The 26212-nt window shown below is 45.8% G+C and overlaps 7 protein-coding genes across 7 annotated transcripts; 4 read left to right on the top strand and 3 right to left on the bottom strand.

Moving 5' to 3' along the window:
• Window positions 1–503: 503 nt before the first annotated feature.
• F5147DRAFT_655770 (uncharacterized protein) lies at window positions 504–3706 on the bottom strand (the record flags this gene model as incomplete). Its single annotated transcript, XM_041434016.1, has 14 exons — window positions 504–546; window positions 582–1255; window positions 1310–1401; window positions 1500–1655; window positions 1707–1813; window positions 1862–1990; window positions 2046–2281; window positions 2500–2598; window positions 2663–2733; window positions 2791–2807; window positions 2940–2998; window positions 3097–3207; window positions 3259–3550; window positions 3588–3706. The coding sequence occupies 14 exons, from the start codon at window positions 3704–3706 to the stop codon at window positions 504–506; spliced, it is 2205 nt and encodes a 734-aa protein (XP_041289221.1).
• Window positions 3707–7509: 3803 nt separating this feature from the next.
• Window positions 7510–10758, top strand: F5147DRAFT_747267 (uncharacterized protein; the record flags this gene model as incomplete). The annotated part of the gene is made up of 11 exons (XM_041439931.1): window positions 7510–7707; window positions 7757–8128; window positions 8178–8371; window positions 8519–8594; window positions 8642–8764; window positions 8845–9228; window positions 9313–9472; window positions 9538–9676; window positions 9725–10129; window positions 10205–10437; window positions 10484–10758. The coding sequence occupies 11 exons, from the start codon at window positions 7510–7512 to the stop codon at window positions 10756–10758; spliced, it is 2559 nt and encodes an 852-aa protein (XP_041289220.1).
• Window positions 10759–12126: 1368 nt separating this feature from the next.
• Window positions 12127–12922, bottom strand: F5147DRAFT_582598 (OPT oligopeptide transporter protein-domain-containing protein; the record flags this gene model as incomplete). The annotated part of the gene is made up of 4 exons (XM_041431666.1): window positions 12127–12271; window positions 12322–12416; window positions 12479–12610; window positions 12710–12922. 4 exons carry the CDS (start codon window positions 12920–12922, stop codon window positions 12127–12129), a joined length of 585 nt encoding a protein of 194 aa, XP_041289219.1.
• Window positions 12923–13126: 204 nt separating this feature from the next.
• F5147DRAFT_582627 (uncharacterized protein) lies at window positions 13127–13645 on the bottom strand (the record flags this gene model as incomplete). Its single annotated transcript, XM_041431669.1, has 2 exons — window positions 13127–13211; window positions 13263–13645. 2 exons carry the CDS (start codon window positions 13643–13645, stop codon window positions 13127–13129), a joined length of 468 nt encoding a protein of 155 aa, XP_041289218.1.
• A 4320-nt stretch (window positions 13646–17965) lies between these two features.
• On the top strand, window positions 17966–18331 carry F5147DRAFT_582567 (uncharacterized protein; the record flags this gene model as incomplete). Its single annotated transcript, XM_041431661.1, has 2 exons — window positions 17966–18033; window positions 18097–18331. Coding segments are annotated over 2 exons (303 nt in total), but the record flags the coding sequence as incomplete, so codon positions are not given.
• A 2182-nt stretch (window positions 18332–20513) lies between these two features.
• F5147DRAFT_655764 (uncharacterized protein) lies at window positions 20514–22563 on the top strand (the record flags this gene model as incomplete). The annotated part of the gene is given in 11 exon segments (XM_041434015.1): window positions 20514–20525; window positions 20627–20701; window positions 20750–20816; window positions 20911–20969; window positions 21003–21080; window positions 21136–21772; window positions 21824–21891; window positions 21945–22074; window positions 22167–22209; window positions 22229–22313; window positions 22363–22563. 11 exon segments carry the CDS (start codon window positions 20514–20516, stop codon window positions 22561–22563), a joined length of 1455 nt encoding a protein of 484 aa, XP_041289216.1.
• A 2056-nt stretch (window positions 22564–24619) lies between these two features.
• On the top strand, window positions 24620–26068 carry F5147DRAFT_747266 (uncharacterized protein; the record flags this gene model as incomplete). The annotated part of the gene is made up of 10 exons (XM_041439930.1): window positions 24620–24696; window positions 24761–24921; window positions 24988–25073; window positions 25133–25326; window positions 25372–25475; window positions 25498–25502; window positions 25560–25623; window positions 25654–25688; window positions 25742–25887; window positions 25939–26068. 10 exons carry the CDS (start codon window positions 24620–24622, stop codon window positions 26066–26068), a joined length of 1002 nt encoding a protein of 333 aa, XP_041289215.1.
• Between the last annotated feature and the right edge of the window lie 144 nt (window positions 26069–26212).

The following is a 26212-nucleotide window of genomic DNA, read 5'->3' as shown; positions in this document are numbered from 1 at the left end:
TTCTGCTAGGTGAATAGTGGGTAGTAACCAGTAAGTCCTCTGTCGTTCTGGTGGGAGAGTAAGTTTTTTTTTTTTTTTTTTTTTTTTTTTTTTTTTTTTTTTTTTGCAAATGTGAGAAATGGAAATATACGCACTAGGGAACTTGGTGGACAGTGGATGGATGCTTCTGGATGGCTGGCGCTATAGGGCGCTACAGCGCGGGAAAGCGCGCGCGCATATACATCGTGAAGCGCGGGAAAGGTACGCGCGCATGGCGCGCATTGCGCGGGAAAGCTGCGCCTCATATAGAGATAGCTGCAGGTAGCACACAGAGTGATGCTACAAGTTCGTGCCATGTACTCCCCAGTGAAAACTGCCATATTGCACAATGAGAGGCATGAGTCTCTACAGTGCCTCCAGTGACATTGGTCCCAGGAATGGGAACAAGGAAGGGTGCATTTGTTGAAATGCTGACCTTGGGATTAGGAACAGGATTTGTGGTGGCCGCTTTACCTTTTCTCTTCTTAGTAGTAGGTACAGCGGATGCAAACTCCGTAATTGTGTCGGCTGCAACCAAGGGTTTGGAGACGCTGGTCTTAGACTTGGCATTGGAACACTTCTTTGCAGGTTTCGGCTCCATGCTAGCCTTCGTGCTAGGAGGGCGAGAAGTTTCTAGAGCTGGAGCGAGAGAAGGCGCAGTAGGCAAAGGGACGGGAAGTGAGTCAACAGGTGAAGGCAGCATGGGAAGGGAGGCTCCAATGGTCTTAGCAGGAACAGGTGACGGCATAATAGGAAGTGAGTCGTCATTGATTTCAGCCGTGCTACTGCGCTCTGCAGAGGTGGGGGACAGAAGACCTAATGACAGTGGCCACCTGCCTTGAGGAGCAGGAAATCCTGTGTCAAAGAAGTTCCAGTTTGGGACCTGAAACCCCTCAGCAAACGAAAAGTTGGGGGTGATGTCAGCCTGTGAGAATGAATTGGAAGGCTCGACGCTGAAGCCAGGGTAGTTGCCCATCTGCATCGGGAGTGACAATCCTTGCTGAAATGATGCATTGGTGTGAGGAAGGGCAGTCTGGAAGGATGCATGAGAGAGTGATGCAGTTGCATGAGCGTGGGCATGGTACTGAGCCCGTGAGTCTGAGTTATAGGCAAGGTGGGCTTGCGTCCCATACGTGGCCTGTGTGTCATAGGCTGGAGGAGCCTGCATACTGTATGGCAGCTCAGTCTGTGTCCCATGCATGGTTGTCTGCATGCCGTTCCCATGATGCGTGTCATTCTAAAGTATCAATTAATCAAGATATCAAAATTAGATAGCACAAAGTGTACTTACTGCATGATGCAAGCCAGGCGCAACTGATGCATCAACTAATGGATCCAATGCACCAGGAATCGAAAGGACGACTGTTCCTGTCATAGGGCTGGCTGATGCATCAGTGAATGACACACCAGGAATCGGAAGGAAGGCCGCCGCTTTGATGCATTAGACCAATGCAAGAACATATAAAGACTGGACCACTCACCGTTGCCAGAGTTCCCCATCCCCATCCCAGCCATCTCACCCTGAAAATCCTCCTCTACCAACTTTTTGTTCTCCCCCTCAGGCTCGCCTTCATCACTCTCCTCGGCCATCTTGCTCTCGCTGTTGTCGCCTGCACTAGGTTTGCGCTTGTTTGCAGCTGGAATGTGCACTTGGTGAGTGGCCCCAAAACAAGCGCAACCAAACTTACGAAAGATCTGTTCAGCATACTGTTGAAAGGCCTCTAGGAAGGCTCTGTCAGCTGTCTCATACAACACAGGAAATGATTTTCCTTCAGGTGTTTCCAAAGGATGACAACTTCTGATCGTGAGTCACTGTGAATCTAGAGTAATCCATACCACTCACGATAAAGTCGTCATGTCCCAATTATTCCTTGGATCGGGCCCAGCAAACATGAATGACACAAGGAACTGAGTCTTATGCTTCACAAGTTGTGCGAAGCGACGGCAAATCACAGGTAAGTCATCAATACCTCTGCAGATGGTGTTGGCCTATCTGAATAAAACCTCTAGAATAAAATGAAACATACTGTGTGATGAACTCTGCATCCGTCTCACCATTGTCGCTATCATCATCATCAAGAGCATGAGTCCTGCGTTTGGTGTTCTTGTGAGCTTTCAGCCGTTCCTCGTACTTCGCGCGAATCTCAGCCTTAACATTGTCAGACTCGTCATCCAGCAACTCCTTCGAGAACTTTTGACCGAGTGCAACGTGCTTGCCAGAACTTGCCACATTGCCGGCTTCTGCCTCAGCCTCGACTAATGGCTTAATTCATTCATCGTAATACATTTCCGAATAGATCTCGGCCTCGGACTTCGCACATTTCTTCGGATGCAAGGCTTCGTCAAAAACAGTACTTTTTTTTTTCAGGCTGCAGTTTTTTCTAGAACCATTTGTGCGCCAGTGAAACCATGTCTGAAGTTGCTGGGTGAGGAATACTGGTCAGTGCTGCGCTATTGTACTATATCCCAAAATACACTTACCACCTTACATGCTTCCTTTGCCACCTCAACAGCGGCAGCTTGCTCCGGAGAAAGCAAATTCTCGGATATGCCGGGAAAGAGGACTGCGTGTTCTGGATACTTTCCGAATCATCCATAATTGAGTGTTGGCCAGAAGTCAGTATAGTCCCCGTCTTTCGCACACTCCAGATATGCTGGAAAACGTTCGTGAAGCCAGAGCGTCTGCTCTTTTGATGCCCATGGGGGTGCCGGCATCTGTAATCACCCATCAGTCACATGTGAGTCATTTGGCCAAAATTTTCGATGTCGTACTGTTAATAATATAAGGTCTGAGCGCAAATGTACAGCGTTACAAAGCTTTAGGCAAGTGTCCACTCGAATGATGTTGTAGAAGTCTTATGTATCCTGCAGCTGTACGTTCATCATCACACGCACAGACCATTTTTTTTTTCATTTGTTACCTTGGAAGGCCAGAATTGAGTGTGGAGGATCCAGTCCAGGCAACTTCATTTAGAGCTAGCTATGTTTCAAATGGTACCATATGACTTATGCTTCTGTGAGCGTTGGTGGCATCTCTGTTTCTAAGCGTGCTTTCCCAGATTCTCCAGCCAAATCAACCTCCAACTGCAAGACTGCCTGCCGCACGTCTGGAGATCCCATTGGAAACGGTACATATGGGATCCAAGCCGAGGAGAGAGTTCGCTTATATTCGAGCCATGTCTTAATGCGCTATCATAGCAACTCAGCTTGTAGGTAGTAGTGTAATTGTGAAACACGTACCATTTTGCAATAATCTTCAGCCTTGGATAATGTGTGATGCTGCTCGTCAGTCAGAACCTGAGACTCAGGTATGTCAGCGAGTAAGGCCTGACGCTGCGGCCAACATGCAAAAAACACCTCAAACAACAATGGCCAGAAGAGCAAAAGGTCGTTATCTTCATAGCACCATGAGTACATGGCAACCTGGTCTTCCATCCATTTGAGTTGTTCACTTGTCCAATATGGATCTGATTCCGGTGGCATGTCTGTCCTGACTGTCAAAGCATGAACATTAATTCGACCAATCACGTACCTGAATATTTCGGCAGTGAACTTGAGTATATACTTACACATAACCGCTGACGCTCAAATAATAAGGTTTTGAACTCCGTGGCGGAGTATGTCTCTTCAGCCGGGCAGCCGCACAATATAGTAGTATAGTAGTTAAAGTTGCCTGAGTTGAAACCATTCTTACTAATCAGAACAATTTCAACTCGGGCTGCATAAATGTTTTCGGCCACAAACGAACTATTTATCCATAAATCTCGTGTAAAATTCTGTAGACTGCAATGCGGAGAACACATTCTGCTCAATCTCAAGGTCAAATCATTGACCAAATATACCTGTGGTATTTCTGAACATGCTGGAACATAACAATATTGGCCGATTGGTCGCTGGCTATGTGACGGAATGATATATTGTAAATCTTGTGTAAATACTAGACTCACCTAAGCTCACATTGTATAAGCATAACTCACTGCACTTACTCAGCCTCAATATGACTCGTCCGCGATTGTACAGTACCCCTCAAGAGAAATTAAAAGCAGCTCGTCGCTACCGCAAAACATATTATGAAAGATCAGTCAGTGCACAATTGGTGGTGCATATTCAATCTCATGTTTGGCCAATGTTCAGGAATCATGCTATTATCAGTTCAAAGCACAAACAAAAGTATCGAGCACGACAGCGGCAAGTTAACATTCATTTTCTCAACCAGTTGTACAATACTAACATGATCATATTTTACTACTATGTAGTGCAAATGCAGTCCCTCAAGAAACATCTCGCTCGATGTATTGTAAACAACAAGTCACTGTATCATCCGACAGTAGTGGTCGGTGAGTCCCACAAGGGCGTCTTATCTCTTCAAAATACTAACAATCACCTTTCCGAAGCAGGAAGAGTAGTAAGATCGCAGATGTAGAAGCTACCCTGACCTGCCTCGTAAACGGCTCCTCTACCAAGCTCCTGGATCAGTTAGTCCAGGATTGTTGAATCGAAGACACCACAGCCATTGGCCATTGGATTCAGTCCATTGAGACTTTGCTCATGGATGTCGATGCACTCAGACAACGTGTTCAGGAGTATCATTGCACCACTCTCCAAAGCCGTGGTGTTGGGAAGGAGTTGTCTCAGGTGGAGCTCACGGCTGGAAGGGTTGCCAGCTTCACAAAAGCTTTGGAGGACATCCTCATGCATGCTATGGTCGACCCGCATACCTTATTTGATCATCATGCATGAGGCGACCTACTGTATCAGAACTCTCCCGATATCACCGCATTGTAGTCTTGAATAGCATTCTGATGTCTTGATTGAATATGTTTTACAACGAAGTTCTTGCGGTGATTCACCAAGCGATTAAAGGTACTGTGCCAACAACCCAAGAGATTCTCATTGCATGCTACTAGTCAGGTAATACATTGTATATACAAGGCACAAGTAATTATACTGCATTTGAGAGTTGCACGTTGTCCATTCAAGGCAGCAATTGTGCTTCTTCGAGGTCAATTGCATCAAGCATGCGAAGGATGCTGTCGGTCCAGGACTTTGCACGAGTGTAAGACAAGCAACTAACACCGAGCACATGGGGAGAAGTGCGTGTCCTAATAGAGTGTCAGATAACGAACTATAATCAGAGAAGAAACACACCATGTATTAAAAATGCCAACACAGCGACCACGGGTTATGATGTAGAATGGGCCACTAGCTTCTGGGCTTGGAATGTCAAAGGTGAAGCCCTCGTATTGTTGCTGAAAATGTTCCTCGCCATTGACAATGACTCTGGTCGTTGTGAGGCTAGGTATGTCCCGATTGTAGCCATGTGGGGGAGCATGATCAATGTGCGTGGCTGCTTGAGTGCGAGGAGGGGCGAGTGGCACAGTCTGAGCTGTGGGAGAGACGGGGGAGAGAGTCTGGGCAGCAGGAGCAATGAAGGGCAGAGTTTGGGTAGCACGAGCAATGGGAGGTAGAATCTGTTACAGGCATCCATAACACCTACAGGAGCCCCAGCTCTGCCTATGCCAGCCTCCGCTCTGCTAGACTCCCGACGTGGCGGAACACCGCCTGCACTTAGAAAGACAGCGGCATGGACCACTGTGACACCGCCCCTGGCGCTGTGACACGCCCCTGGCCTAGACAGCCTTGTACCTGATCCATGGAGGCTGTACGCCTCATGGTCACCCTAGATCAGTGCATGTATACAGCATGTCGCTTCATGAAGATCCGGAGCGCCCTTGGCGCCTCATGTACTTATGTGCAGTCGCACTTGGCACTGCATGCTTGATCAGAGCTTAAGCCTCATGTACCTTATCTGAACCTCATGTCTTGTTATCATAGATCCTAGATATACTATAGATTACAGACTGAGCATGAACACTTACATGTAGCACATATAAGTAGACAGATTATTGTACTTAGACTTTACTTTAATCTACTAGGTTCATCCCTGAAACTTGTTCAACTAAGCCTCCCAGCTTAGTTGCCTAAGACCGCACTTCTAAGTCGCTCCCCGCTTCTTAGCCGTATCCGCTAGCCCTGTATCTCGACGAGCACCATCTTACCGAGATCACCAGAGGAACCCTTGACGTTCCGTCAAGCCGAGAACCACCCTCAGCTTCAGTAGGCTCACTCGAGCCGTCGCTGAGAAGACCTATCCTAGTTCGCACACGCCGACCAACGGTCAGCATAACAGAATCTGAGTAGCGGGAATAATGGGAGGTACAGTCTGGGCAGCAGGAGTATCATGGGCAGGGGCACCAGAGCTCTCTAACCCAGTGCTGTCGACGATGACCTGTATAAGATTGTGAGCATCATTGGCAGAAAGCATCAGAGAGGCTAGAAGGTGCAAAACGGCATCTGAAAACCATGAGTGAGTTAGAGACGGTCAATTAACCAAGAAAATAGGCACCAAGGACAACATGACTATCACCGTTCAAAACACTGTGGGACACCATTGTTGTGAAAGAAATTTAGGACCTCAAGCCTTTACTCACCTGGCTGGATGATGATCTTTTATGCATCTTTGCATCTTGAATGATGCATCAGTGTTGGACTCGGAACTGAATGAATGAGGATCAGGAAAGGAACGTGATTCCCGACTGATTCACAAACGTACCATTCTCTACCAAATTGTGCATGTGTGGGAAATTCCTCCCATGGGAAACCGAGAGACCAAGCAGCAGTGGTACTACAAATAAAACTGGGTGGGGTATGCATCTTGAATATTGAATGATGGCATCAGACTGTGTCGGACTCAGTGAATGAATGAGGATAATGTGATTACATAATCAAGTGGCTCTTCAATATATCATTGCATCAATACCGTGAATAGGCAGTACATCTGGCATCACCAATCGCCGATGCTTTTCCAATTCAAAGATTTCTGGTTCACAAATGGACAGAGTATCGCTGATGGCACTCAGAAAATCAGGTAAGTCGAAGATCACTCTGTATTTATTGAATTATGATTATTTGTAGCTATACTGACAACTCTGAGATCAGATCGCTGGGTGTATACTTCCTGCCAGTACTAGTCTGTTTTGTGAGCATGAGCAGCGCCTCTGCTTCATCATCTGCGGGGCCCTCGTCCTCAGCCCCGGCACAGGTCATACACTGCACACAAGAGCTTCACCGGTCCTTACAAGCCTCAGGAAGGAAACGGAAGAAGAAACCAACGCTACATTCATATGCACGGAATTCAAAACAGCCGGCTCAGCAAAGACAGCACACCAATTATCACGTTTACAAGGATGGCTCAATCAGCTATACACGCACTTACATCGAACCTCCCAAGAATGCGCAGCAATCCCATGTGCAGGAGCCTTCAACAAATACCATGCCAGATCCTTTCAACAATTATGGTCCCTCAGACATCGATGTTGCACCTTCGTTGGTTGAGGTCCAACCTCACAAAAGATGACGCACTGCTGGGGTAAGTGTCATGGTCAGATCACTCCCTCAATTACTGACACAATCTAGGATCATCCACTACTCATGTGGTTAGAGCATTGTGCTTTCTTCCTGGAGGAAATGTTATGCCTTGAGGGCAGAGGGGAGCTCCGTGAAGTGCCTTGTTCCAGTTGTGGCGATTCTTGCCCTCTGTATCGATGCCAAGACTGCTTTGGAGTTGATCTCCGCTGTTTGTCTTGCATCACGGCCGCTCATCAACGACATCCGCTGCACATGTTGCAGGTCAGTATCATATATATTTTGCTATACAATTACTGACTCAATTCTGTAGAAATGGAACGGGGATTATTTCGAACGCGTGACTCTCAAGAACCTTGGCCTCCGAATTCAGCTGGGCCATGCGGTCCACGAAAAATGCCCAAACCCCTGTCAAGCCTTCAATGATGACTTCGTTGTCATCGATTCCTGTGGTATCCATGAGGTCTTACTCGATTTCTGTAACTGTGCGGGGGCAAAATCACACGTACAGCAACTACTTCGTATGTCCTGGTTTCCCTCAACAACAGCCGACCCCAAAACGGCAGCAACCTTTCGTGTTTTGGATGAATTTCACCTGTTGTCTTTCAAGTCAAAGGTATCTGCTTACAAGTTCTATAGTGCTCTTATGCGGGGTACTGATAACACTGGCTTGACACCTGTTAAGGTTTGTAATTGATTATTAAGTACTTGTGTGGACTTATTTGATTTTTCAGGACCGATACGAAGCTTCCATGAGGATGATCCGTGAATGGCGGCATCTCACGATGCTCAAACATTTTGGGAGAGGGCATGATCCTAAGGGAGTAGAAGCCACGGGAGAAGGAGAGTGTGCAGTCTTGTGCCCGGCTTGCACGCACCTGGGTAAGAATCTGCCTGACAACTGGGAGAATGCTCCCCATGCAAAACGGTGAGTTGGAAACACTGTCATCAGTCGTTGATTGAAGCTTGATATATTTTGAATTAGTTGGTTATATGCATTATTCATTGCCATCGATGTGAACTTCCATCTCAAATGAAAAGTTGTGTCAAATAATACTACGGACCTGGGATTAAGTCGCGGATGGGCGTACTTCGTAGAGGAAGGTGCGTACAAGCAATTCCTCGGAGATAAAATCGATGTCCTCCAAGAGGTGAGGTCGCCTTCACTCTGCACTCGTCCCTCATTGATTCCCTCTAGAAATCTACATGCTCCAGCCATAACGCCATCAATATGGCCGATACAAAGGCTAATCGAGGCCTAGCAGCTACTGGGCTTGGTACTATCGACTGTGCACGTCACAACATGAAGCAGCCGAATGCTGTTGGAGACCTTCAAAAGGGAGAGAAGTGATTCTACTCAATAATCATCATTTACGTGCACTGATAGGTACTCACCGGCAGATACATCAATATGGACTACCTTTTTTTTCGACGCTTCATCACACCTCCCTAGCAACTCTCAACATTTCATACGATATTGCCTGTCAATGGCACAAAAAACTCTGGCAGCATATGAGTGTGTTTCCTCTTTCAATGCACTTCGATTTTGTGAAGAAGGCTATCTCCTTCTTCGTCCCGAAATTTCACCTCCCTGCCCACATTGAGAAATGTCAGATGATGTTCTCATTTAACTTCAAGCGTGGTGTTGGTCAAACGGATGGAGAAGCTCCAGAGCGCGGGTGGGCAAACATCAATCCTGTCGCATCCAGTACGAAGGAAATGGGACCCGGTGCAAGACATGATACATTAGACGATTTTTTTGGAGATTGGAACTGGAAGAAAGTTGTGGGTCTTGGTGCGTATATATGTTTTATCGTGGTGCAAGTCTCATCTGCTTGACTATGTACTACAATGCTATGTAAAATGAAGGAGGCCTTACCTGAGCGCGCGAATCAGCAAGCTGCACTTGACGACTTGGAAGAAGGACTGAAGGATGAGTACGGTGATGTTCTGAATCAATGGAGGTCGCAGGTGGAAGCCTGGGAGGATGACCAGTCTCAGTCCAACCCTTTTGAGCGAAACACAGACGGTTCGTTTGCTCATTATTCGAAGTGATGCATGTGATGCTAAGTGACTCATTTGTCATAATCACAGTCGTTATGTTGGCTTCTGTTTGGTTAGCACTCACAAAGGAAGAGGAAATAGATATTCGGAGTGGAGCTTGCCTTGCCTTGCACGAGGATTGTTCCCCCAGTGTGTTGATTAGCTCGGGACTGGAGCTCAAGGAGCAACAGTTTGTTTTCTCAATTCCTCGCATGTGACATCACTAAACTTCTCCCAGACGACGCTTGAGAGCTGACAAAAGCAGGCATGGTATACACGTCACCGATAATCAACAAGGGAAGTTGCTCAAGCGGAGCAATGCATTACAACGTAGGATTGACGCCTGGTCAAAAATACAAGAGCTATATATGCCGAACATTGCTGCCATGCATCTCTCGGACAAATCAACCTCCACCAATGCCAACTCTATCCCTACTGCAGAAAATTTCAAACTGTGGCTACCATCTCAGATCGGCAGGTTGGCGCCTTGTGATGAACGGCTTCAGAGGATGGAATGGAGATTGAGATATGCTCAAGGCCACGATACCCTCCGCTCCTTACGCTCCAACCTCTGCGCACAGACTGCTGTCCTCAGGTACAAGGACCGACACTCCAACCTCCGCGCACAGACTGCTGTCCTCAGGTACAAGGACCGGAAACTTTGAGGACAAGGAGCCAATACTCGAGCACGCAATACACTGAATATCATCAATGCGAGGATTGATGCTGCTGCTAGCAGATACGAAGGTGCACACAAGGCTCTCGTGATTCTCGGTGGACTCCTGAATGAGTCGGGCTGGCAGTCGTCGCTGCGTCCTCTAAATCATCAGGATATTCGCTCTATGTCTGACCTTCTGTGGGGTGAATCGGAGGGCAGACGAAAATTGTCGTGGATATGGAATATGCGTGGCGCTGCGGGCAGTAAAAAGGATGATAACGGTGCTTTAGAAGGTAAGCGCGATACCACAAAATGCTTCTCTTACTGACAGCGCAACAGATATGAGAATTGAGTGGTGTAAGGCAAGGGCACGTGCAATGTGCTGGGGGGAAGAAGTAGAGCTGCTGCAAGAAGAAATGCAGCGTATATTATCATTTCTGAGGTGGGAAGCAGGGGGCTGGGACAAAAGGCGAGAGGATGCTATACCAGCCAATGCAGAACACAAAGATGGCTGTGTGGCGTACGCAAAACGTCAGGCTGACTTACGCCGAAATCTCACGTCATCATTTGAAGCTCGTTGGGCAGAGACACTGGCCCTTGTAAACGTAGATTGATTAATGATACAACACACTATTGAACATGACACGTCATAATATGAACGGAATGAATCAGGGCGGGAGGGGATCAACCAGCAACGCGCCATATTGAAGGGCGGGAGGATGTATGAGCCTAGAAAATGCGATGCATCAGTGAGAAGGATGCATCAAAGGGCGGGAGGGATGCATGAACCTATAAAACACGAAGCATCAGTGAGAAGGATGCATCAAAGGGTGGGAGGGATGCATGAACCTATAAAATGCGAAGCATCAGTGAGAAGGATGCATCAAAGGGCAGGAGGGATGCATTAGCCTAGAAAATGCGATGCATCAGTGAGAAAGATGCATCAAAGGGCGAGAGGGATGCATTAACCTAGAAAACGCGAAGCATCAGTGAGAAGGATGCATCAAATGGGGGGAGGGATGCATTAATCTAGAAAACGCGATGCATCAATGAGAAGGATGCATTAGCCTAGAAACATAGGGGAGGAAAGAGCGCTACAACTGTAGGGAAAATGCATCACAGGTACGCTACAATCACAGCAAATAATGCATTACAATGACATGAACCTGTGTGCTGGGTTACGTTGTTGGCACTTAAAAAGGAGCAAGAGTTGCAGGAGAGTTTCAGGGAGCTAGAAAAAGCTTGGCGTGAGCTCAATGAAACAAAGAAGGTGTTAGGGATTGAAAGGAATTAGCGGCTGGACGAAGTTGAGAGGGTTTGGGGGATCGAAAGGAATCGGCAGGAGCATATATAGTCAGGAGGTGTCGTTGACGAGAGGAACACCGAGCTTGATATATGTATTCTCAAGAACCTGCAGGAACATAGTAGGCCATGGGCAGGGAATTTGAATGAGAAATTTGCTCATGGAACCACAAAAAACAAGCTGTGCCACTAAGTTGCTGTATGTATGTCATTGGATTCAACGTAAAGTGTCAACAAAATGGAGATGGTGGGCATTACCTGCCAGTTGAGGCACAGGGACAATAGACTGAGGCCCTCATTCCATTGGAACCACCAAACATGCGAGACACAGCAGCATTGTTAGGAACGGCGAGGCAGAATATTGAGATACTGGTGAGCAGGGGGAATATCCATTCTGGAAAAGGCTCCCATATAAAGATTCTGAGTTTAAGATGATTGAAAATTAAAGATTAAATTATGATTTATCAATCAAGTTTAAATGCACGCAGTAAAGACTAAATAGAACACCTTGAGCTTTTGGCGTGCTGCAATACCATCGTGATAGAAAGCGTCGAGCATGGAGAGCAATGGGAGCACGCTAGGATACAACATTTTCGACGGATAGAGGAGGGTCCTTGAGCCAAAGTGTCATGAGCTGAGATTCTAAGTATAACTACTGTCAGAAGCAAAAATACCTTGCATCAGACCGCCAATCCCATAGCTGTGGTTTGCGGCTTTAGCGATGGGTGGAGTAAGGAATACGCCAGCACAATGCACCCGAGCAGTTGAGAAGAGAACAACAAAAATATTGATGAAACCGCATTCAGCGTGATGTTATAATACAAACTGATAACTTATCAGTCACTACTGACAGAGGAATTGGACTGCGAACCCACCATTGGACAGCAAGAACTTCTGTAGCCAATGCAGAGTTCGCGGCTGCACTGGACATGATGATAATGAACACATTCTCCTTCTTATTGAAGGGTCCCTGATATTCATAAATATGCATGAACTTCAGGGTCAGGGGCTATGCGGAAGACTCGGACGTACTGGATTCAGGTATCGGAGCAGTCCGTAGTGTGGAATGGATGTATCCATCGCAAGGCCAATCACATAGGATATGATGCCAAGGAACATTAGAGATACACTGACAGTTTGCTGGAGTGTCCACATGAATGAGCCCTCCGACTTGATGTTCGATAAAGAACTCTCACAGGTTTAAAGTAATAGATTTGAGCCAGGGGTGCAAGTGAGTAGGAGCCTCGACTGAAAGATCTCGACTGCTTTACCGAGGGATCCATTAAAGGCGGAAAGGCCAAGGCCGATGAAGAAAGCCCGAAAGGTCCAGGGGTTCAGACTAGGATCGTCGTCCACGGAAATGACGTGAGTTGCAATATCTCGCTCGTTCTGAAGAACAGCAATGTCATCAGTGTCTTCTCCAGTAGAGGTCTCGATATCCCCATTGATGCAGTAAGATTTCGATTTCTCCTTCATGTCCATGGATTTCTCGTCATTGAGACTAGAAATTCTTTCCATAGCAGCCATGACTAGAGGGAGGGTATGATGTGCCAAGGCAGATCAAGGTAGAATAGCTGATATTTATCGATATGCACCAAGCATGCCTCAAACATAGTGAGGAACAGACCAATGGGCCGAGAGAGAACTGAGAAAGAACCGAAAGATAGATAGATAGATGTCCTATTCTTGAGATGTAACAGGCACAGAAACTTGAAATGATACATGCCTGTGGCTGCGGTAGATGAACATGTCGTGGTCTACGAAACTAAGCTGTCAAGTCAGAGGTGCTTCATTAGACCAGAAGTAAGAAATGCACCAATTGATGTAATAAAACCTCCAGTCAGACTTATCCTGAGCACATTGGGAAACGCTGCTGCCATCCAAACGTCGCAAGCCTTGAGCAAATTGCGGGATGAGATGGCAACATCTAAGGACGTCATCAGGGCTTACAAACCCAAACGTGTCCGGTTCTGCCATGGGAGGGAAGTAAACACAATCTAAAGATGTGCAATGGCTCGAGCCTTCATCGATATCTACGTATTGATACCAGCGCACCCATAGGAAGTCAATTTGTCGTGAGTGATAGTCAATCATGCCAGGACCGATATAAGTGACATTGACGTGATAAATGCCAAGTACGCGAGCATATAAGTAAGGATGTTGTTTGACAACTGGGCCCTCACTGGTTTGGAGAAGCATGATATTGCAATGTGATGTCGATGGATTGATCACGTCCTGCGCCTGATGGACATCGTATGTCATGTAGTTAAGACGCAACAAGTTATGTCTGTACATGCGATCAGCCTTTATAAAAATGCGGCCTTCTGAATCTGAGATTGTTGCGGAAGCTCCTGGTACTGTAACAGCAGTGGAACTGTTGGTATGCGAAAGAGCATTTTCCCTTGTTAAGATCTGCTTCATCTTAGCCAGGAGAAAGGATTGAAGCTTGAGTGAAAAGTCCTGTTATTCAGAATCAGCATTGTGTTGCATTCAAGTTGTCTTCATAATTGGGTTGAATTCACTTTGATTGCAGGATCGCCCAGGTGCCTTTGAAGGAATAGCGGAACATTATTGTGATAATTTTGAGATTTCCTGATGTGGAAGCGAGCATCTGGCGATGTAGCAACTTCTTCGTCGATCACCGTACCATATGGCGACTGCCTGTCATGAATGCGATTTATATGGGCCTCACGCCGTTCGATGCTGGCGATCTGTTTGACGAATTCTTTTCGGTCTGTTCGATGATACCTTGCCTTCGAGGTATGGTGTTCTAGCTCTCCCTATAATACACAAGAAATTGTTTACATGACTGACAGTGCGATCATGGTGGTTCGACTTACTGGTTCAGTGCTATACAAGTCTGTCGTGCCAAATTTGCATATCGAGGTGGAATAATCGCCAATGGCATGTAACTTGTACGTTTGAAGGTTAAAAGTCTTTGTTCGCCGAGACGTCTGATTTGTCGGTGTCATGGTCCTTGTCTCTCCATTGTTAACAATGTGACGTAACTGCCAGTGCTGGCGATGTTCTGCTTCCCACTTCAGTTCCTGGGTATTGAATGCTACACAGGTATGTTTCTGAAAATGACGAAGCTGATTTCCGAGTGTAACAGTGGCAGTGTCAAGGAGGTCAAGGGTTTCGTCGGTGTGCATGCGCAGTTTTGCAAGAGCATGCCAGTGTGCACAAGTACAAAGCAGGGTTAAAATATTTATATTGTGCAGCTCTGGAAGGAGGGCATCAAATACAGGGATGGCGCACTGATTAGATAGACATGAGTCAATGAAATGGTCAAAAAGAATATGGAACACTACCTGAAGAAGGTCTTTGAAGTCCCGAGCAGCCATCTTCTTCATTTCAGAAGCATTTGAAGCGAATTTTCGGATAGTGTTACAGCCAAAGGTAGGAGTGAGTCTGTAGCTTGTGTTTTCTGTCATTCAGACAACCTACGTCGGGTTTATTCAAGAAAACATACTGACGATCGAGTTCATGCACCAATTCATCACCTGCGCAAGCAGAACTGAGAATGCGTATCAGATGAATAAACAGCGCTTTCCAGACACCAAGTTCAAACTCGTGCATGAGGTCTACGACCAACATGATGAAAAGATTGAAGCCGAGGCATCCAAGTCTCTCAGAAAATGTGTTCTGAAAGGTCTGTCAATACTCATACAAATTTAGTGAAGACAAAGCAAGTGTACAGTGGTTGGGACCAATGAGTGCTCTTTCAATATGTTTTCAACAGCATTACTGTGAATGCCATAACTGAGATTATAAATGTGCGAGCGTGAGACCGAGACTTTACTTTGCCAGGTATTGTCGTCCACATGCGCAAGAGTCTGGCATTGTTTCATATTGAGTGGCAAACCCAGATTCTGAACGCAGGATTTCGGGATGAGGCACCGAGGGCATAGACACCCACCAAGATTACATATTGTAGCCAGCAACATTCTGATAATAGGATGGACAGTAATTTAGTCGACCTTCTAAGCATGAGATGTCACTCACTTTTCTGGATAATCAGCAGAATACATGAAAATGCGAGGGTAAAAGCGACACTCAATTCCATCACAGCAGCATATCACAATGCCATGTTTGCAGGCTTCTACAAACTCGTCATCAAGCAGAATCTTCCACTGCTCGTGATAAAGTTCCCTATGGCAATGTGCAACAAAATCAGCACTGGGACCTTTCCCACCGAAATGTTTTGATGCAAAATCCTTGAAGCTATCCGGAAGCTTAAAGATAATCGATGCGTGAGTAGGAAAAGAATATCAGAACGCCAGTGGGCACTTACATGGTTGAAGTAGGCGACATGACTACATAGACGACAAGAAGGCTTGCATCTTCTATACTTGGACTCATTTCCAAAAAACATGTAGCAAGGCCAAAGTTTGGAATTACCAAAGGAGGTCAGATGTGTCGTGTCTGACCAAAACATAAGGGCGATGACAACATGCTCTAGATTGCACCCAGGCTCCACTGAGGACTCTTGAACTTCACAGTGTGCCTGAATAAAAGCCTCGGAATTGTACAGTTCCCCGTGAACACGAATGGGTCTGTCAGACTGTCCGCGATTCCAGAATAGTTTGTAGGGCTGGTAATGAAATAATTCGTTGTGCTTTTCATTTGCAAGTCTTTCCTGGATGACAGACATGAGCGGTTGATGATAGAAATCGGTGGTAAGATAATTGTGGACACCTGGGTTATCTGCACGATTGTGAATAGGTATCTTAATATTGACCGCGGTCTTCTTCCACCCAGCACCTTCGAAGGGCATATCATTATGTGCCTCTACATCATTGGCACTAGATCCAAGTCAATGGTTGATCTCATTCCAGCACATCGAACGGATGTCTTCAGACCGAAACTTGGCATCACAGATTATTCGTAGCAAATCCTTGAAACTCTTTTGTGACTTCTGGATACCCCCATTCCAAAACCAATCACCAAGGAGAAACAATGACTTGTTTGGATATGGATAGAAAGTATCCGGGACTTCCAGGCCGTCGTGATGTGTTACATGAGCGGACATGCTGAGATCCTGACATTGCTGGTCTGGCTCAGAATGCGTCAGAGTGAGGTTTTCTAGAGTTGTAAGCTCTTCCGGGTCATGAGTTGGCAGGTGATCATAATACCGACGTGAAAGCCCAAATAAATTAGGAAGTGTGTGAAAGAAGCGACGTGTACATGACAACAGTGCACTTATTTCTAAAGCGGGCGAGGGATCTGCAGCTGGTGATGGGGCAGGCTCAGCCAGGGATGAGGGTGGAGGTTGAGGGAGGATATCTCAAAACCGTGCGGGAAGACGATGATTGAGGTGTCGTGGGCGACGCTCAGCTAGCAATCGTGGGTCATCAACCACATGCAAAGACTCTGGAGGCCTACATCCATCCTAACAGACTGTTCAGGTATCAATAAGAACCATTTATATCTGACACTCACATTGCTTTTAATTTCGATGCCGGATCCTGGGAGTGCTGAACTGTACTCTTCTCTGTTGAAAGTAGTCTGATTGGATGTGAATTCTGAGCCGGCAAATATATGGCCTAGCTGTGGGTGCGCCCCGCTTTCTCCTGCTCACGAGGTCCAAGTTTCTACATTATGATCAATGATGGGAGGAGCAGCTAAACTGTCTTGTTCGCCTTCTCTACACGGCTTTTTTCTTGCAGTCCATATCTCTTTGGCCTTTGCTAGCGCATTCGAAAGGTGCTTCTTCCGCTTTCTACATGTCCTTTGGTGATTTGCGTACGCATTGAGTTGAGTGAAGCTTCTTCCGCAAGTGCACTGACAACCACTGGCAGTCAAATATCCTGCCACGTTCACAGAGGATGACTCGCAAGCTGATAATGATGCATCCATCTTTGGGTCTGAGGCTATGAAAACATATTAAGTGATAATAGTGATATCGCTGTAGAGTGCCACACCTCTATTGAAGGGGTTTGTCGGCTATTTAGGATCAAGAGTTAAATCCCTAGATTGATTCAAGACTTGGTGAGGCTGTCTACTGGGGCTTCCAGCTGCAGTAGTGTTAGCTTCAAACCTAAAAGTTCAAACTGAACAGCACTCACTGACTGATTAGGTCAGTGCACGTCGGCTTCTATGTGCCGAGCGCATAGCATGACGTCACATTTATGTTTGTGCACAAGGGCCACCAGCGGAAGCACCTGCTTAAGGATCAAAGAAAACTTTGAACTGTCAATGTAAATGAAGACCTAGTACTAGATGTTTCGATTAGGAAATATACACAAACTAAACGGCACACATCGCGTCATTGTGTAACTTGCATTAAAACAATGCCTCAGTTGCTAAAGGTGTAGAATTACATAAAACCTCGACCGAGTAACAAGCTAGTACTCACATAATGGTATAAAAGCCTGAGGACGGCCCTCAGGCTATGTCCAGTTGTACAATGCAATCTGCTGGCATACTATGGCTCCTGATCGCGTACAAACCCGGGCCAGCATTGCAGCTGACAGACCTCTTCAATGAGAGTATCGGCGGGCGAAGCTTGCAGCCCAAGCCAGTAACAGGGAAAATGCCGTGCTCGAATTAGATGAGACCAGAGAAAAGCTGAGCTTATGGCATTGGTATGTTAGCCAACTTACTAAGTACAAGATTGTCTTAAAGATCTTACCTTTTTTCAGATCCAGGCCAGTGAATGATGATGGAGAACGTGTGGTTCCTTCCGATCTCGTAGTGCATCGAAGATCTCATCAGTTCCAAGGACCATGGTATTTGTGTGCGTTGGGTGGTGACAACGATCCCAGTGACCACCGCGAAGCAGTAATAATCATGTTAACGCGGGGAGCACATGTAGGAGAGTATGTTGCTTGTTGCACATCGAGCAAATGCGGTTATATTGGTAGGTTGTCCTTGGCTGGATAGTCGCATCTTCAAGTGTTGACTCTGAATCATTGGTGTAGTCTTCATCGAAAAAATGCACAATTTGCCCGGATTACCCATCAAGTACTACCCAAGACGCAGTGAGATAAATCCTGTCATGGTGATAAGTGTTAGTTACATGTACTGATATCTGATGACACAGGCTCTGACGAGGCCAGGCCGCAAGAAATTGTGTTTCTCGATGGAAATGGTACGTACTTGAACCAGTCAGGACTTTGCACAATAGATTAATACCATGGGATTTGTCTGGCCATAGATATCAGATTAGTAGATGTCCAAAGGAGCCAGCCTCAACAATGCGAAGCTCGCCAAGTCTTTGACAAACTTTTACAACTGGATTCCTTCTCCTGGCCCGGTCTCACAGAAGCTGAATTCCGTCATTTTCTCACACAGTGCAATGGTTGTGAACTTGTCATGATGAGGCGAATGTTCGAACGTCATGAATGTGTAGGAAACATGGAGAGAGGAAACAGGGAGGTTATCGATCTCACTACAGACGATATTAATTAGTAGGATCATTAACTGATCTTGAAGATTAGTTAGACTTGGAGGTCCTGTATATCACGTTCTAGTACTCATGGGACGTGATCATTCAGAAGATTGAGAGCAAAGCTTAAGAACTTGTATGATTTTAGGGCCCGCACAAATTTCGTATTTCCAATGCCACTGGTGAAACAGATAGTAGTAAGAAGGGGAGCAGCATATAACACATATATATATAAATAATATATATCTTTCCAAGGCAAAATGGGCTAGTGTCCGGTACAACGTGTATAGAGCCATTCAAAAGGCACGGTAGAACATATATTCAGTATGAAGAAACGGATAGGGCACACAACAAATCTCAAGGGGATGGCTCTGCATCTGATTCATCTAACATACTTGAAGCATTGCTATCCACATCATCAAATGTCTTGCCTGCAAGGCCAGACACGCGCAACACACCACGTGAAACACCAACACTGATATCAGCTTTGCGCAGCCTTTGGCATGTGTGTTGGTCCATGAGATTGTATAGTTCATGTTCAATCATTATTCACTTCAGGCGTCTCTGGATAAGCCGGCTCTCTGCCCGATGCTCTGAGCGCTGAGCACTGATAAGACGGACAGTGAGATCGCTATCACAAGTAGTCTCCCAGAATGGGGGAAGACAGAAGATATCCATCTATTTCAGTTATTAGTCGCTTCACATGATATGTAATAATGTCACCCACATGCAGTGGCTCTTGCAACTCGGCTTCATGGGAGTGTGAAGGAAGACATGCATCCTGAGGTCGTTGTGGGACGTTGGTACGCCAGGTGGTACAACGATTCAAGAAATCAGGTTTTGGGTCGTTGGATTGAAGAATATGTGAGTTGACTTGATGACAATCAGGGATGATAGATGCAAGAACAGGCGGTAGCATGGAGGACATAATGAATCAGTGGAGAATTTCTTGTTGATTTTTACTGACTTGCTCAAGTACTACTAGATTGAACGGGTTATGCTGAAACTCACACACGTACTTTATTCTGGGCTGCACTTTGATGCCTCCGAGTCAGATCTTCTGGCAGCCCTTCATTGAGCGAATCACTGGTCATATTTCTCAAACCCAGTACTTCAATCATCCATAATCTGACGGTCATTTGTCAGACACTCCACCCACAAACAAGAATTGTCATTTGGGTGAACATTGAATCAACTGCAGGAACAAGAATAGTCAATTGATCTACTCCTTGAGCCTGACTTCTGAGGCCTCTGGCCCCCATTTATCAAATATTTGACCTTCTGCCAAACGAGAATTCTCGTTTGGGTATTGAACGCACGAAACATAATATATTCACCAACACAAAGCTGTTGACAATCCATACGAGAATTCTCATTTGGGTATTGAATGCACGAAACGTAATTACAAAGCCATCAACAACCCAAACAAGAATTCTCGTTTAGGTATTGAACGCATGAAACATAATATATTCACTGACACAAGGCTGTCAACAATTCAACGACTCCACGAATATGGGTGAGTAGTCGCTGATTGATTGATCAATCATTCACGTGTTTGCCTTGAGTCCTCCCGAAACAGGTCGCACTAGAATTCGACTACTCGATTCAATGCTGATATTGGGATGACATTCTAGAAATTACTGTGCAATCATAATCAACTTCGATGTAAAACACAAAATGAATGATACAGTAGGTGGAGGGTCTTAAAAGCTTGTCCAAAACGGCTAATCACCCTTCTAACTCGTCATCTGAAAGATTATTGCTGACCTTCCTCCATAATGTCCTTGCAGGTTCAAATAGGCCACATTTACAGCCCTCTCACAGATGGGAATGATGCAGTTATATTCGACTGGTTTGGTCGCTTGGTAGGCTCTCACCTTTTGATGTGGTCTAGCTTACATGGATTATTCTAGCAACACGCAGTTGAGACCCTCGAAGGGATTTTCTTCAAGGTAGCTCATGTATTACTTCCGCAAGAAGGTGTGTTGACTCTAGCCGTAGAGAACACATATGAATCTGTATATGTAGTAAGTTACATCCGAGTCTGCCAATGTACTACTAAATTCCTCTACAGGATGTGCGCACGCAACCGAATCTAGTAGTACCCATAAGGGCTTCATTGAGGGTTTGGAGGTGTTCGTCGACTCAGTGCTTATGTTTCTCTAGTCATTCACCGTCCCAAAAGGCTGGAAACAACTCTGGGTTTACACGGATGACGATCGCATCACACGGCCCGTGATTCAAGTACGTACAAAAGATATTGATATTGCGCTAGGGACGAGCTGATGACTTTTGACAGAAAATTGTCGAGCCAGAGCGCAACATCGTCATCTCAGATCCTTGTGCCTCCCTCACTGGAACTCAGTTCACTGACAGTGGGTGTGGTGACACTGGATTCGATGATGGGTTCAATGATATTGGATTTAATGACACATTTTTCGATGATGATTTCATGTCTGCTATGATTTCATTCAATGGCGATTGGGTAGGTATGGATACAACAGCGTTCAGGGTTGGATTCCCAATGCCTGCTGTGGACATGCTGCCTTCACCTCCTGCCCCAGCGATCACGGAGTTACATTTCCCAGTTCCTGCTGCAGCAGGGATCGGTTCGGAATATGATCCAGTGTCTCGAGGCTTCCCCACCTTTCTTCTAACACCAATCACTGATATCGCCTTGGCGAACACCGCTTTGGTGACGCCGCACTATGTGCTTTGCGATCCGGACGTCTTCACTGATGGTATCAAGTATGATGAGAAAAGCCTTCAGAAAAACTTTCCTGTTGCCACTATCTGCATCTATGATGCCAAGATCCTCGCTAGGCAGCACTTGAATACTCACGGCATAAAAAGGACATTGTTTAATTCATTCTGCAAGGATGGCATCATGGAGATGGTGACAGTTGCAAAGCATGCCGGTCGGCCGGTGGAGAGAGGTGGGCATAAACACAAGTAGAATCTCTCTCGATTCGCTTACCTTTTCATAGGCATTAAGTGTTGGGAAACCGACGAGGTCAAACCCTTGGATATGGAGTGCAAACAGATTATTGACATTGTACGTTTCATTCTGTTGGAGTTTGGATGACTGTACTGATGCAGACCCTACAGATATACAAGGAATGGGACAGATTAGTCAGATCACGGAAAATACATCTGGATGGATTCAGATTGAACAACTATGATGCCAAGACGGTCATACCATACATCGCTCAACTTACCGGTCTGATGACCTGGAATGGTGAGGTAACATCCATTAGATTTACCTGCGCTTTAGGGGTATAGATTTCTCGTTGAACTCATATGAATGTGACATTGATGTGTATTCTATAGAAATATTATCGTTGATTGCCGATCCTAATAATTCTGGCACTTCGTATCTTGCAACTGATCAGATATCGTTACCATTCACTATTTCATATGTTTCCTACCCAGTATCAGAAACTTCCGGAGCACTTGATAGCTACTGCATGCGGCATGGTGCGTGACATCTGCGATTTTGAAAATTGAATTTCATCCCTTTCCACAGTATGTGATTTACTTTAGGCGTCGACTTCCCGGGCACCCGTCCGTCAACATTTCATCCACCGCATTGGAGAAAGAATCAGCATCCCAGCTGCAAATCCTCAGGACCGTCGGCCAGAATGCGAGCGTGGACTTGCAAGCCCAAGAGCTGAATTCATGGATCAACACTTGGGATGGCCCGAATGGCTGGCTGGAAGACCTGTAAATAGTTTTGATTCGATTTTTCAGTCATTCAGTCTCACATGTATTGTGCAGTCGACAGGCACTGGACTTGGTAAACAGACAGCGGGGCCCTAGGACTGAAGCTGAAGGTGCTGTAAAGAGTTGATTCTATGTGGGCGCTACAAAAGTGTTACCTTAAGACTCAGAGTGCAAGTGAGATGTTCGTCCCAAAGAGACTGCCTATAGAAATGCTCCTTGATATAAAGCAAGGGATATCTTGTTAAGATCGAAGTGAGAGAAGGAAAGTTACCAAGAGTGCACTCGGTGTTCCAAGGATATGTCCAAAGTACCGAAGTACTTGTCCGAAGTGGTCCGAAGGTGGTCCGACGTCTAGAAACGAAGGTCCAAGGTTGCGCGAAGCGTCCGAAGAGCTTCCAATGAACAGCGAATGTTCCGAGAGAAGTACGGCGGGTGTATTGAAGTATAAGACCTCGCGAAGTATAACTAAGCAAAGACTATCAGGAGAACTTAGAAACAGCGAAGAGCGAAATGGCAGCGGTCAGGCCAAACAATCGTTCCGAATGAACAAAGATCGATTGTGCGAAGTACGACTATCTGAAAGTGACTCTACTAACTATGACTCGTAGCAGGGGGAAAGTGAAGTGAAGTGCGAGTAGCTAGCGAGGCAGATTATATCCTACAGCGTGAAAGTCCGGAAACTGTGTAGGCGAAACTAGTAGCGAGATAAGACATCCGAAATGTAATAAGACTCAAGGTGAGCCGCTACAGAGATATGCATGTAATAAGGTGCAAGGTGTGTTCGTTATGCGTGTAACCGACGGGCCAACAACATATGTGCCCCTAGACATAATCAATAGCAGATAACCAAGTGGAAAACGCACCAGCGAAGTCAAATGGACACGGACGGGACATGGTATGGAGGATCGGAACTGTATACAGGCCTCGGAAATGGACGGACGACCTTCGGATGGCTCGGACGAACACACAGAACTCTCGGAAGATAAATGGAGTGTCGAGGAATGTGTATGTGGAATACCTATGTGTTTGGCAGGATACGAGCCCAATGCCAATCCGAGTGCTACAGCGCGCAGACTTTGTCTTGATTGTTCTGTCATCATCAATCTTATCTTGGGCTTATGATCATGATGTCGTTATACATGTACTACCACTTGCATTTCAATCACGCTGTTGATCGTGTTCGGGCACTTGTTGTGATAATAATGCTAAGAACTCTCGAAATCTAGAGCAAACATTAACCGGAACTTCCACACCAGATTACATGATTCGCAGCTTCGGAAATCGGCGATTCCCTTGCTTCGAGACTACACCCGGGAGCATCCTTTCAGCGCTTCAGCAATCACCGAGCGACGCAACCGAAACTCCTCTGTTCATATCAAACGTCACTTGGCAGATCATTAGGGCAAAGACTTGAGTTACTTGCATACAACATTCACTCAGCAGTGATTTTCAAGTATTTACGCATCTTTGTAATGTTGTCTTGTCTAACGATAAGGCTAGTCCCCGCTCACATTTCTTTCAACTTGATGCTGAGCACGTTTCATATAGTAAGAATATCCTCACGTATTTCGCGAACCAAGTCACTATGGCAATGAATTCATCACAAGCAAGAAGACGTGGCAAAGGCGATGCAGTCACTCACTCCAGTGGCAAGGTTACTGTCCCTTCCGTAGCTTATATCACAACACTCGTGAGTTGGCACAACTTTTGACTCAGTGCCCTGACCGTTAATTTATGAATCCCATATAGATCCGTTTTCAACTCGTTTTCGATCAACCGACATTCAGCACTGGTGAAATTCTGTCCATTGGCATTATCGAACGTTCTATCGCATTCTTCTCGGTTCCATATGTCTCTCCATGTGTGAGATGTTCACTTTAGTGCTCTGACTATACTAGTTCGTACTTCCGTAATTGACTGTAAGTCGCTATTTTAAACTTAAACTCTTAAAACAGATTTCCAGTCGTTCACTCAAACTGCAGCAAACACTGCAGCCAAAGCATTTAGAGTCCCAGTTATAGTGGGAGTTTTTATACTGCCTCGCAGCTATTGAACATGTCATGTCCCAGGACCAGCAATCTTGCGGCCAACGTCGTAAACCGGTTGATGCCTTACAACTTGGACCCAGGAAAAGGCCGTGGGTGACTTGATATTTTTGGGAAGCAATGCGGCTACTAACGATTATCATGGTATTACAGGAGTGCGACGGACCCATTGGTTCATTACAGTCATCATTTCGGCCGAACCGTCCATGCTTTATGCAACTTCCAAGCCCTTCTTACAAACGGAATTTTACGGATGGGAGAGTTGGCTGACACTCCAGAAGAAAATTTCACCGCCGAGTATTTTACTTTCCCCCAGAGTTATGTGCAGCTATTTACTCACATGTGTATACCAAGGGAATGACGTGAACATCGTATTTTCCAAGAGCTTCTGAAGTCTGTGGCAGGCCTGGAAGAACATTTGATGCAAAGCGAAGGCGGTGAAGATGAGGTTGATGTCATTGCAGAGCTGGTAAGTATCACATTGTCCTACGTCTTTCAGAGTTATCTATTTATCTCACATACCGTCAGCTCACCAAAGGCGCATCTGGAGCAAGGGGTGATGACACTAAAAGTCTCAAAGGAAGTGTGCTCGATTGGATTACCCCAAAGGGACAAAGTCTCGTTCCTCCTCTTGCTCACAACATGAAAATTGACCGTGGCTTTCATCATGAATGGACAGGCGCATTACTTTGTCCTGCTGGCCTCAACTGGTCTAACTCCAAGTGCGTGACATCTATTTCCTTAACGTAAATACTGATAGAATGCAGGATGAAAACTAAACTAAAGAATGGCGAAATCATCGTAACCAGAGACCAATGGCCATTGTTCTTGTATGCAGACTATCATTATGATCCTGAGGATCCTTGGAACGGTCTGTTTCGAAGCCTTGCTAGTTTGTGTATGATATACATGTTACGTTGCTTCCAAATTTCTTTGCACTCAACTAGACTTTTAGGCATATAAACACGTCTTTACGTCCCCCAGTTCTGTGGACAAAGAACCAAAGGCGACTCGTTCAGGTAATGCTCGGATCCACGGGATGACCTGAGTCACATTGCCCTCCATCACATATATTGCAATGCAGGTCTGTTCGCACTTTGGATCCGTACATTTATACTAAATGAACATTCATTCCAGGTCCGATTCACCCTCACTTCATCGCCTGTGTTTTCGCATACAGACACAGTTACCGACTCTGAAAGGTTCTATAATTCCATTTTTGATATTTTTGAAGACTCGGATGAGAAGCAAGAAGTGGATGACCTTGCCATTTGGTGGAACAGGTGATTGATGCCTTGTTTTATTCCGCTGATTCGGATTCTCACGTTTTCTAGGCAAATTTTCCCTTCATACTCAACCGCTCAACGTCCTCTCATGAAGAATAGTGCGCTGGCAAGAATTCGGGAGAAGCGAGCACAAATGAAGGAGCTTTCAGTGACTGATGGTGATGGGGGCAGTGTGTAGCATACTGTTGGCACATGATAGTTGATTGTACCTTACTGCTAGAGAACGTTCAGTAATCTTGCCACAACACATACGACTTGCTTGTGACACCAAGATTATGCCCAGCTTCCAGACCGAAAGTGAATCATAGTAAATACCTCATCT

Source organism: Suillus discolor (genome assembly GCF_016758755.1).
Source record: "Suillus discolor strain FC423 chromosome Unknown F5147scaffold_57, whole genome shotgun sequence".
Taxonomy (NCBI): Eukaryota; Fungi; Basidiomycota; class Agaricomycetes; order Boletales; family Suillaceae; genus Suillus; species Suillus discolor.
Note: the sequence above shows the minus strand (reverse complement) of the source record. Positions and strands in the feature narration are given on the sequence as shown.